General features: G+C 27.8%; 1 protein-coding gene across 2 annotated transcripts; it reads right to left on the reverse strand.

Annotated features, from left to right (window-relative positions):
* Nucleotides 1–1,393: 1,393 nt before the first annotated feature.
* Nucleotides 1,394–13,268, reverse strand: LOC122712626 (protein tramtrack, alpha isoform). 2 transcript variants are annotated; one of them, XM_043932420.1, is made up of 6 exons: nt 11,104–13,268; nt 10,214–10,567; nt 9,778–10,131; nt 9,469–9,601; nt 2,880–3,457; nt 1,394–2,703 (listed from the first exon to the last, which is right to left on the reverse strand). In XM_043932420.1, the coding sequence occupies exons 2-6, from the start codon at nt 10,523–10,525 to the stop codon at nt 2,449–2,451; spliced, it is 1,632 nt and encodes a 543-aa protein (XP_043788355.1). In that variant the 5' UTR covers nt 10,526–10,567; nt 11,104–13,268; the 3' UTR covers nt 1,394–2,448. The 2 variants fall into 2 exon arrangements, with proteins under 2 accessions (XP_043788355.1, XP_043788357.1); XM_043932422.1 differs by lacking the exons at nt 1,394–2,703; nt 2,880–3,457 and adding an exon at nt 5,927–7,735.

Consider the following 13,268-nt stretch of genomic DNA (forward strand, 5'->3'; position numbering starts at 1 on the left):
AAAAAAAAAAAAAAAAAAAAAAAAAATACACGTCGATCGAAAAAAACGAAGGCTCGTTGGAGATCCCTGATACAAAAGCCAGACACGACTACTTTAATATCAAAATGATATCAGATCCTTCTATTTCCACGATATATATAGAGAGTTCCTCGTGAAGAAAAATATGTACAGTTAAGCCATCGAGTTATTTATAGGGGCACGATTAAAAATTAATCGATTCAGAAACAATGAACTTATATACTTCGTGTTAATTCTCAAACTCGATTTCTTCTTCGTGTTTCTAATTAATACAAATCTTTTAATATCTTTGTCAAAAATGTTCCTTTTTCAATTTTGTTTGATTATTCGACGTATGATTATTCAATATTAATGATAATATTGTTATTTTAAAAGCAAAATTGATTGATCGAGTATTTAAGAAGAAGATATAAAGCAAAAAATAGCTGCCATTGAATGATGTTGAGTAATTGATCTCAGATTATAGCTTTATTTCTACAAAAAAAATACAGGATGTTTCATATGATTACAATTCTTCATTTCATCTCAAAAAGTTTTAAAAATTATATAATTACATAAATTTATCATACATGTTATATATAATTCTGTGTATAAAAATTATAGTTTATTTATATGAAACAGCCTGTATATTTCTAAGAGAATATCTTCACATTTTTTTCCCAAATTTATGAAAATCGACAATTCAACAAATGTTGCTCTTGAAAATCACATGTCTTAGATTAATTACATGTGATAAGGTACAATTTACAATTTTAATTTAAGGTACAATTTACAATTATACCTTGTACATGTTTCTTTTTTATTTTTTTTTGCTAGACACAATTTCACTGGAATACGAAATCTTTTAGGATTAAAAGAGAGGGAAAAGGGTGGGTAAATACCTGGATATTCCTGGAGAAAAAGCGGGATACCGTGAGATTCTACCATCTTCGTTTCAATTGCAGCACGTAAAACCAGTCCTCATCGTCTTCTCGTGTTAATATTTGCGACGCTCGACATCCTCAAAGGAACATCCCTTGCCGTTTCCACGTCTCACAGGGACGTTCCCTTCAAACAAACTTTGTTTACTCCCTTAGGAAATTCTTGGAAATGCTTTTCGTGAAACGGGCAATACGATTTTTAATCAAGAAACCTTACCAGAGGACACAGTGTTACATACAAGATGGTGTAGACACTGACTTCTAAATGACATGTTTTTTTTTTTTATTAAATTTCTGTTCTTTATTAAAAGAAAAATCTTCTTAAGAAAGAAGATTTAATAACTTTAATTAACCAGATAAGTTTTAAATAATTTGTTGTGATTCCAGATTAAATTAATCTTGAATCAGAAAAATTAAACTTGAAACTATTAATTATTTGCATTGATTTTGAATTATTTGCGTTGAATATATTTATAATAGTCCAAATTAAATTTTAATTTTGTTGTTATATGATGCTTAAGTTATTTCTACTGAATCAAACTAGTAAGTATTCTGATATATTTATATTTGTATTAAGTTAGATTCAAGTTTGTTAAAATTAATTGGAATTGATGATCTTTTAGTCTGATTAAGCCTGAGTTTGATCTGAGTTAAGGATTTAATTAAGTGCATATAGATTAAGTACTATTTCTACTTTTTAAGTAGAAAGACAACTTGTCTTCTTCTCATCTATTTTTAATATGCAACAAACTTCAGCAATAATTTTATATCATTCTATATAAGACTTTCATTGTCCTATTATGTTTGTTTTAAATTGTTTAAAATTTATAAGAAGAAAGCTTTCTTTCAGAAATTCTTTCAAATATTTATAAACAAAAAATATTTTACAATAATATTGAAATTATCAACGCGTATATTTTTTTATTCTAAAAAATTAGAATATTTTCATTGTGTAATCAATAATAAGAAACATAGAATCAATTTCGATATAACATATCGATTATAACATAAATTAATATTATTCTTTTACTTTTACTACTTAAAAGCCCAAATGAACCTCTAATTACAAACATTTCATGTCTCATTAATTTAAAAATCTTCAACAGTATCATTCTACTAATATCTTTAGGAACTTTCATTTTCAATTCTTCTTTTTCCATTCTTTTCTTTTCAAAATATCATTTGACAAACAACAATACAATGAAAAAAAACCAGTTCTCACGCTCGAAAGATCTCTTAAAAATGATCCATTCCAAATTCTTTCAAAACCTCGGGTTAATTTTATGGCATCATGGAGAACCATTGCGAGTGTATCGAAATACACTTACAAAAATAATTGAGCCTGGACGAAAAAGGCAAAAGATTAAATCGATGATCATCGATTACAAATCGAACAATTCACACGGCTCACTGTAGAGTCATCATCGATTAGTTTTACATCAGTTAAAACCACGTGCTCGAAATTGACGTGTACGATTCAAAAATGATATATTTACAAAACGAAAACGCTTTAGACCGAACTCGTTTTCGGCAAAGGTTTCAACTTCAATTCTCGTCGCTCGTGATACTCTTGGAAACAGGGTACAATGCACAGGTTGTCCTGACACTGGGGACAATGATACTTCGTTTTCCTACGAAGCGTCCTCCCTTGGGCGTCTATCGTGTTCCAACAATGATTACAGCGCAGTGCCGGCCCTGGACGTAATACTGGACAATGGCCGACACGTAGATCACCCGTGTTCTCTCGCGATTCCCTGCTCGTTGTCTGCAACAAGATTCAATTCAAATAAAGTTAATTGATTAATTGGTAACTATTCTTCAATATAAGTTTGTATCGTCGATGTAATTCGAAGACTGAGAACAATTCGACCAATTATTATTTTCAAGAAATGTTACAAGAAATGTAACTCCTTGGAATTTAAATTCCTTGGAATCCCTTACTTGGGGTGACGATGAACTCCGTCTAAGCTCCGTAGTTTTCACCCTCAATCCAGACGTAGAGCCTGCTGTAGTAGTGCTATCGGTAGTAGAGGTAGTGGTAGTGGTGGTGGCAACTGGATCCTCCAGAATATCCTCCTCCGTTTTAATGACAGGTGCCGGTTCCACGACGATCGAGGGACTTGTCGTTCTCCTGGGGAATTCCGGATTCGAGTGTTGCCTGTGTATCCAATAATTTCCACCGGATGATTGTTGCTGGGTGGACAAGAGCGGGTGGGAATGTTGTTTCATCAAGTAGGATGGCTGGGGTACGGTCAACAGGTTCGTCGTGGTGGTCACTGTCAACAGACTAGGCTGGTTCACCAGAATCGATTGCGGCGGCAACGGTGAAATTCTCGTTTCGTCCAAGCTTTTCGACGTTTGCGGCAAGCTGAGCGTTGGGGTCGTCACGTAAATGGGGGAAGAAACGATGTGCGGTGAAGATGCCTCGCTGTCTGGCGACAAATGATTCGATTCCTTCTTGACTCGTGGCTGGCGCAACAGACGATACCTCTTCGGACCTACCTGCTTGGCGTAAATGACTGAAACGGAAGATGAGATTGTTATTAAAATTGTTGAAAATTATTGAAAACGACCAGCGAGTGAAAATGGATTTATATATATATTTGAAATACTGTTTCTGTTTCAAACATTATGCGTTTTATTATATAAAGGGTATGTTAATTAGATCGAGTTAATTTTAATATAATTTTATTTAATGATATACGTGTGTATATATATATATATATTTTTTAATATTTACATTATTTGGTATTTAAGCGAGTTGTGGTCATGATAATTTGTCGATTGGGAAACGAATATTTTTAATTTTAATCATTTTATTTCTAAAAGGGAATTATATTCGAAATAATTATTTTATAATTTAAAAATATTGAAAGTAGATTTAAAAAATTTAATATTTTCCGTTTCAAATATATTATAAATAGTCGAAATAATGGAAAATATGGAAAAGAAATTGTAATTGAAAATATGATAAAAAGAAATTTGAAGATTAATTCAAACAATTTCGAACTATGTACAAGAATTACTAAATATCTTGGTAAAAATATAAAATTTTACCAAAAAATGTGTTCTTTGTCATATGCAAATAATAAAATTTAATTAATATGCGGGCACAGATAGTTTCTGCTGAAATAGTTAGATCTTCTTTCTTTGTAAATAAAGTTTTATTTTATATACAGAAAATTGCTACATAAATAAAAATCTAAAAAGACGGATATCTTACGTGAACAGAGTCGTGTGTCTGGTCAGAAACAACTTTAATTTGTTCTTCCTTCATGTGATTTATTAAAGGCGTTATACAATAACACTGACACATCAAACTCGACTCTCTGCATATAAAATTCTGTACCGTGTAATTCTGTACCGTGTAAACTAGTTCTTTTTCTTTATATCTTATAATTTTTTTTTCTTTTTTTTTTTACGAAATATCAATGTATGCTTAAGATAGTGTACATTACGATCAACATTTCTTTAACATTCTATATTCATCTATTATTTTGTACAGATGTTCGAAAAAAAGAAAGAAGAAAATAAAAATAGCTCTCAATCCGTATGTTTCATTAAAATAATAGATCGATTGTTCTGTCAATAACGTTGAAAAAATCTTCTCTAATAAAATTCAATATCAAGATGATGATAAAAATTTCAAATAAAAAAACTTGATCGTTATTGAATTATATTTTTACATGCCTATTAATTGGTATATTAATTAATCGAAAACAAGAACAAAGTTGCAATTGAGATATTTTCAATTAGACAATGAATTAAAATTTTTAATTGTACATAATAAATGCAACTATGTAAAAATGAGTGATAATACTTGTTCGTACGAATAAAAAAATAAATCAAGATATAATAAATCGCTGTTAAAATCGATATTGCGCTTATTTAAATGCTAAACGAGAAGATATATTCATTTTTTAATACTAGCTTCATAATGATATATGTATATATTATATACATATGTATATATAAATTTCGCGTTTCGATGAAACACTTATCGATCATTCTTGTTTTCTATTCTAACAAAAAAATAAATTTATTATATATATCAAGAAATATTGCAAAAAAAAATGTTAGTCCTTTGAAAGATATTGCAAGATTACCATTGTAAAAAGGATTAAAAAATGGACTTCCATTGAGATTAATCAAAATTTTTGTTTTGTTGCGGAGAATTTAGAAAATTCTCCAATCATTAGTAATAGATTTTTGCATCGTACACACTTATTTTTCAATACATGTATTACTTTATTATATTTTATTTTTTCTTCTTCTTTTTTATATAATTTTAATATTAATAAAAAATCAACAAATTATTCAGGAAAAGATTTATTCCCTTGAATAATGCAATTAATTAGCACTTATAGGCTACAACATCTTAAATCGATCAAAACTATATACATATATATATATATATATAAACAATATACATTAAAAATATATAAAGAAATATTAAATATATTAAAGAAAAAATAATTCGCTATTAAGTATTGTAAATTTGTAAATTCAATTGTCCGTTAATATCGAATTCGAAAGATAATTCGAATATATTACAAAAGATAATCCGATAAAATATCAGATTTAATATATCGTAAAAATAAAAAAAATTACTTGAATCGTAACTTTTTAAGTATGATGAACTATTTCCATTACTTAAACTATTTTATATATTAAAATTCACTAACTGAATCTTTTTTCATTCTCTTATCTATAAACTGATTTATAATGATGTTTCTATTTTATGAAACAGCCTATATAATGGAATTTCTCAAGTGAAAAAATTATTAAAAATTTCAAACAAACTTTTTGAAACATATATTTTCGCGAAAGTTGCCGTATTCGTTAAAAAAAAAATATGTTTTTACAAAATTTTTATCTCAGATATCACATCTATTATAAAATGTTCCTTTTTCAACAATATCAAATTAATTGTAATACATGTATTGACGATGCATTATATTTTACTTTGTCATTCATAAATTAAATAATTAATTCTATAAAATGTATTATTATTCTGCGATGTATGTACGCGTTTTGTGTGTGTGTAAATATATGTGATATTTTTGAATTACATTTCCTATTATTATTATTTTATTTACTAAAAAATTCGCGCGGTATGGTACAGACTGAATGTGAAATAGATTCATTATACGCCACATTTTTTCGCGAATAAACGTATGCGCGTTATTCCACCAACTTTAGATCATATCGATATTTATCCAAAGTTAATATTTAGAACAATAAAAACATTAAATTAAAAGATCTTCAATAATACGTCTATAAATATCTGAAATTACAAACAACCAAATATAATAATGCCTTGATAACTGTCGCATAATACATAATGACTTTACGACTGTTAATGAGACTCTATTATATTTATATGTGTTGAGTGTATGGCCGTTCACACTCTATCACATCGTATATAATTCGTAGATTTCAAATCATATTATTATAAACTAAAGGAACCTGTCTAAAAATTTATTCTACTTGCTGTCAGTGTTGAACAATACCATTAATAAAAATTTGTTGTCATCCACTTTGAACTCGTTCACTCATAATTTAAATTTTAATTAATTCTAATAAATACTTAATAAAAAATTTGTTAAAACAATATTACTCTATTCTTTTAAAACAATGTCGATTTTGCTTTCGTTTTTTTCTTTAAAGATAAAAAGAAAAAAAATTGTTGTTTATACTTTTATAATGATCATTAAGAATAAAAAGTCAACGAGCTCCAGTAATACAGTAATACAATTTCATTTTTCGTTATATATGTGTACTCTAATGTAAAAAATCTGTAGAGTATAAAGTATTATGTACTAATTTTTCCATTTCATCGAAATCTTTATGTTAATCTATAACTTTTTATAGTTACATACAAATTAGGCAAAGAAGATACCTAAAATCGTATGTTTTTTTTTTTTTTCGTTTTATCATTTACCATTGGAATTTATGTTCACTTTCGATAAATATTGCCGATGTAATCTTTATTTTATGAAAGATCTAGTTTTCAAGCTCGTCTATACAAGTCATTATTGATAGCATTATATCATGACCAATAGCTCACATCGCATTGTAATTAACACCGTGTAAATTGATTGGCATTGTAGTGCTTGGCAATGCATAATCCGTATGTCTGCTATCGATATAACCGCTTAACATCGTATGAGGACTATGAGTGGTCAGCATGGTATGCGTGCTATGGGTATTGTGTGTACTGTGTGGAGTAGTGGGGGGGCCCATTGGCGTAGGACTCTGCGAATTAACCGGCTGCGCTGGCTGAGCTGGTGGCGGTGAGGAATTTACTTCTTGCTTAACTCTCGATTTCAAACTGGGTCGATTATTCGGATAACCGCGCTTTTTGTATTCCAACCAAAGTGTTCGATTATTTACACCGAACATCCTAGCCGCTTTACAGAAACCTATGCCACCGTACCGTACGGCATCTAAAGCCCTGATAAAGTTTTCATCTGCTTGTGGATTTGTCGATCGTTTTCTCTTTATTGCGGTTTGTGGACTGGCGCATGGGCTCTGGCAGTTACTCGGGCACTGTGTCGACGGTGAAGGGCCGCTCGACGATGCGTGCTGCAATGTCCCGTGCGAGGAATTCGGATAATTCGTCAGGGCGCAACTGGAACCAGTTGTGCTGGTACCAGAATACTGATCGCTGATGGTCGAAGAAGCTGTTATTTCGGGCGTGGTAAAAGCTGATGATGCTTGGATCGACAGATTCGTTTGACACGAAGACAGAGCGAAACGTGGATATGTATGCTCCATAATAGTCCATTGCAATCCTGTGGAACAGACCGGTTCATACTTTGGTCAGAGCACAGGAATTATTTTGTTATTGGCTGTATATATGTTTTCATATTAACGCAGTGATAAAAATATACTAATTACATGTATATTATATATATTTATGAAATGTGTTTTTGACTAAAAAAATGATACATTCGTATGATATAATAAAATTATGATAATAAAAATTTTAATATATATTTATATAAATATATTGGAACCTAATAGCGGTAATGTATTTGTATTATGATATAATAAACAAAAAGAACAATTCGGCAATAATTGGCTTAATCATAATAATTAAACTATAAAATCGAAAAAGATGTCTAATGAAATAAATTGCTTTATGCTACTATGTGTGTAGAAAAAATGAAGATGCTAAGCTGTAAGCAGAAAAGAATTAAAAAAATACTTATAAAAATATCTATATGAAATTAATGATATATATATGGGAATATTAAGAACAGAATATTGTGGCATGGCACAGATACATTTTAAAGCACATTTGTCATTCATTCTTTGATATAGAAAAATGTGTACAAATTTATTATGTAAATTAAAGGACAGAGTAAGGCACACATACATACTCAACAATGTTTAAGGCCCGATTTTACTGTCCTCTAAAAGAACATTATACATTGTGTGCTATGTATCTGTGTACCATGGTGAATTTCATGAATGAAACTAACCTTATAGAAATTTGCACTACTAATTAATAACATTTTTTTTCCTCTCAATTTTCGCTCTATTTTCATGTCAAACGTCTGTTGATTTGTGCAGTACATTTAAACGCATCTGTGCCAGCATATAATGTAAGTATCATTTATTCACATGCAATTTTAATACTCATTACGTTCGCTATAAATTGTGTTTTACTACTAAACAATTAAAGTATATGTGTGAAAAATAGATATATCATGCATATTTAAAATGAAATTATTGCCGCTTGTGCACAAATAAAAAACAGAATTAACAAATATGTTTAATAAAAATCGAAACAGTATTCAAAATATAATTAATATCCTTTTATACAATCTATAGATTTTAATTATTAACCATAACCTTAATTTTAACATATATTTTTAATTAGATTAAATTTCGTTGGGAATAAATAAAATTTCTTTATTTATTTTTGTATCTTTTAATAACATCTTACTGAATGAATAGAATTCAAAAATATAAATTTTAAACAATCAATGTATCAGAATTTATCAATGTACTTAAGAATCTATATTATATATATAGTTTAAGACTATATTAGATTCGTTTATAATCCGTTCGTATTTTGAAAAACATAAATTTTGAAATATTGATACATATTTGATACATATAATCTTAAACATAAAATTTATATTTTTGAATCTTACTTTTTAAATATTAAAAGACACAGAAATGAATAAAAAAAGCATTTAATTTTTAAATGAAATTTAGTTTTCAATTAGAATTAATTATGAATAATACATATAAATGTTATATAAAAATGCTGTATATAAAAATATTATTTAAAATTTAATATCAATTTCAATATCTTTTAGAATTACCGCTTATAATATATAAAAAAAATATAGATTTTATATAAAAAAAATATAGATTTTAAATATTTTTTATTAAATATATTTAAGAATATAATTTTTCTTTTTATATTATATATATTTTATATTCATACATATAATTGTATCAAATATACAAAAATAATTTCAAACTAATTGCATACATTATAAAAACTTACCTTGATGTGCAGGAGGTTGTTGTGAAGAAACTGAACTTTGGGCTACATTTCCTCCTGATTGTTGATTTACATCTTGTATCGAGCCATCACTTTGTGCTGGTGTTGTTGTTGAACTATTCTCCATATTACTCATCTAAAATTAATTAAATTATGATTTTATATCTTAATATTATATATAAATAATATAATAACATTATATACATAAAAAATTATAAAATTTATTTATTATATACAATTATATTTTTTACATACATAAATATTCGACAAATAATATTTATGTTTATATATATAAATATAAAATATACTTACAATTGATATTTGATCCTCATCAATACTTCCTTGAGATTCAGTATTCGTATTAACAGGTCTTCTTACATTTTCATTATTTTCTTGTGAAACTATTAATGGTTCTGGTTTTACAATATTGGTAGCAACTAAAGTGATTTCATTCATTTCTTCTGGCTTATCACCAGATCCAGATGTTGATCCTGTTGATGATTTTCTTAATCTCTTTCTACGAAAAGATGGTGACAATGGAGAAGGACTGGGTGAACAAGATTCTCCACGATCTCCTCCTCCAGGTTCACTACTACCACTTGGCCATTTTGTTAAAGAAGCACTGTGCATTTCTGCAAGTCCTTTTATTTTCAAGCTCTCTGCAGTCTAGATAAAAAAATTATATTGCTATTTTTAACTTTTTAAGAAATGTAATAATTAATAAAATTAATATTTTGATATATTGCACCTTTATAATTGATGGTAATTGATCTTGTGATATATTTACTTCACCATAGTACATAAAATCAACCATGATTTTCAAATCTGAGAATTTTACATCCTTTAATATCACAATGGGATGTTGACATGGATTCACAGTAAACAATGACTGGAAATATGTACTACATGCAGATAGAACAACTTTGTGTGCTTGAAGATGCCTGCCTTCAGCAGCTAATGTCACATCCACTAAAGTCTCATTATTTAACAAATTTGAAAACACCGAAATGAAATTTGGTTGATGATTGTTCCATCGTAAACAGAATTGCTGCATCGTCATTGTAACAAATTGTTAAATTCTTTTCAAGCACTATAACCACACCTGTAAAATCATTAGTCACTTATTTGCCTATTAATAATATCTTTAATATAAATAAAATATCATGGAACATTATAAAATACATTTCACAACATTTTCAAATAAAATATAAATCATTTTGAATAAATTTCACATATATATGTACTGACACGAAGAAAGTGAAAACAGAAAACGGACAGTTTACGATAAATAAAATTATTAGTATTCTGAAAATTCGTGGCAATAATTGTAAATATTAAGTCATCATCGAAACATATAATTTCTTTCGTACATCACAAAACTTTTGAAGGATTTACATTAAAAACACAATTTGATTGCTATCGTCGTTGGAACATGATTAAACTCAAATAAAATACTTAATGACGATAAAAACTTGGAAAATTAAATTAATATCACAATCAAGCAAGTTGTCATACTACGTATAAAAAAAAAAACAAAAGAAGAACTGTCCAACAATACGGTTACAATCGCTTCACACAATAAATATAGATTTGCATGGTGAACATAACGAAAAAGGCAGGTAAAGCAGAATTGCTCACTTCGTTCGAAGAAATATTCCTTGAAAATAATACCACTATTAACAAAACATCCACTGGATAACACGACGTATTTCGATGTGTTGTTTAAGTATTTATTAGGAAAAACAGATTTCATTCGGTGCTGCCATGGATTCGATGAAATTTTCCACAACAGACTGAGCGATGACGCTTGTGTAATTCACAAATGACGTCATAGGCGAAAAATTAAGATTCCACGTATGGCGCGCAGCAAACTCAATGAAAATCGTTTCAATGGATATATTGATATTGCAATAAATTTTTCATATAATTGACAAATATGAGATCTTATCAACGTGCGTCCTTAGAAAATCTAACTTGATCAATATAACGGCCGACTAAGAGTGACATCTATCGAGGATCTGTCAAGCACAACATTTTTATATCTTTCGAAATATTTTTCTTTTCGTTCGAGAATCTTATATTTTTACAAGAATCTTAACAAGAAATATATACAAGATATGTAAAAAGAACTAAAATTAGTGCTAGGGTCGTAGAACGTAAAATTAAAACAATTCATGATTTATTGAAATTATTAGTATTTTACTCCATCATTATGCAAACACATTTGATAATACATAATGGAAATGTTTTATTTTTCTATATAAGTGACAAAAAAATGGTGCTACAATTAGTATAAATTAAATAAATAAGTAAAAATCGTTTATTTCGTGTTAAACAAAAAAAAATTCTGCTAACTAATAGTCACCAACATTTTGTACGTATATCTATAAGTATACAGATTAATTCAAAATTTACAGATGTTCATTGAAGCAACAATTTGTGAAGTGAAGTGAAGTGTATTAATTATCACCATTTAAAACACATATTTTCTCTTTCTCTATCTTTCTTTCTTTCGCTCGTCCTTCAGAGAAATTCGTGTGCTTTTTTTTACAAATCGTTGTAATTTAAATTAAAATAAAAAGAAAAAAAAAACTTGAGATTCAAATATATAATTATACTATACAGTATACGTATATACATATACTGTGAGGTATACTCATTGATGATAAATATATATTGGTAAAAAGAAAGGTGCATTTACATGGATATTGCTTTTAATAGTTGTTTAAAGAACTTAAAATTAGAATTTTATCTGCATTGTCAAATCGATTCGCGATATAAGAACAAGAATTTCCTTTTAACTTGCGAATGGACCCTTAATTTGGGGTTGTACTCTTATTGCTATTTAATAATATTAATTTATATTGAAATTCTCATATAACAATTTGATATTATAAATTTTGATGTAATAGTGTTATATTTATAAAATCTTTTTCTTCTATGAACTTGACCACGTTTAATCTCAGAATTATATTTGATTTTGTCATTTCATTTTATATTAATTGATTAGCAAAAGAAAATTTATTTCTATGTTATATTAGTATGATATGCATCTTTTGATCATTTTAAAAATTTTTTTTAATAAAAGATAGCTTAATAATATGCAAATTAAATACAAATATATAAATAAATAAAAAGTGGCGATTATTTTTTATTTTCGCCATCGAGCACTTTCTTTTTAATGGTGGACAAACACTCATTTTCTACAAATATATTTCCCATCTTGTTCTTACTATCCCGGCGTCTAAGGCACGGATCTGCCAGAAGATTTTATTGATAAATCTTCTGGTAGTCCCAGGACGAATCTTTCTTTTTCTTTCTTTTTCTTCTCTTTCCTCCATTAATTTTTCTTTACAGCACCACAAGAATATAACTTATTGTGCGTTAATTATGATGCGTTTTTTTTCAAATCGGATACATTGTTAAGTATTCTATTAAAATATTATTCAAGTACATTACAAACCATAATTAAAAAAAAAAAAATAATGAAAATATAAAATAAAAGTAAGTACTATATAAAATACAAACAATAACTCACACTGGTATCATAATATCATTTTTATAATATCAATATAACAGAAATTATTATGATAAAAAAATATAATATTGTAAAAAAATGTCCGACTCGATATTGGTAAAACTTCTTTTGCAATCCAGTATAATACTGTAAAAATACTGTGCAAAAAAATTGAATGCTTATGTCAAAAAAAATTATATCTGCATGAAATTGAAATATGTGATAAGTGCATAAAATATCAAATATGACAAAAATTTTTTTGAATTGAATAAAAAGAACATTTATG

The sequence above is a fragment of the Apis laboriosa genome, unplaced genomic scaffold (assembly GCF_014066325.1).
Source record: "Apis laboriosa isolate Shangri-la unplaced genomic scaffold, ASM1406632v1 scaffold204_cov149, whole genome shotgun sequence".
Lineage (NCBI taxonomy): Eukaryota > Metazoa > Arthropoda > Insecta > Hymenoptera > Apidae > Apis > Apis laboriosa.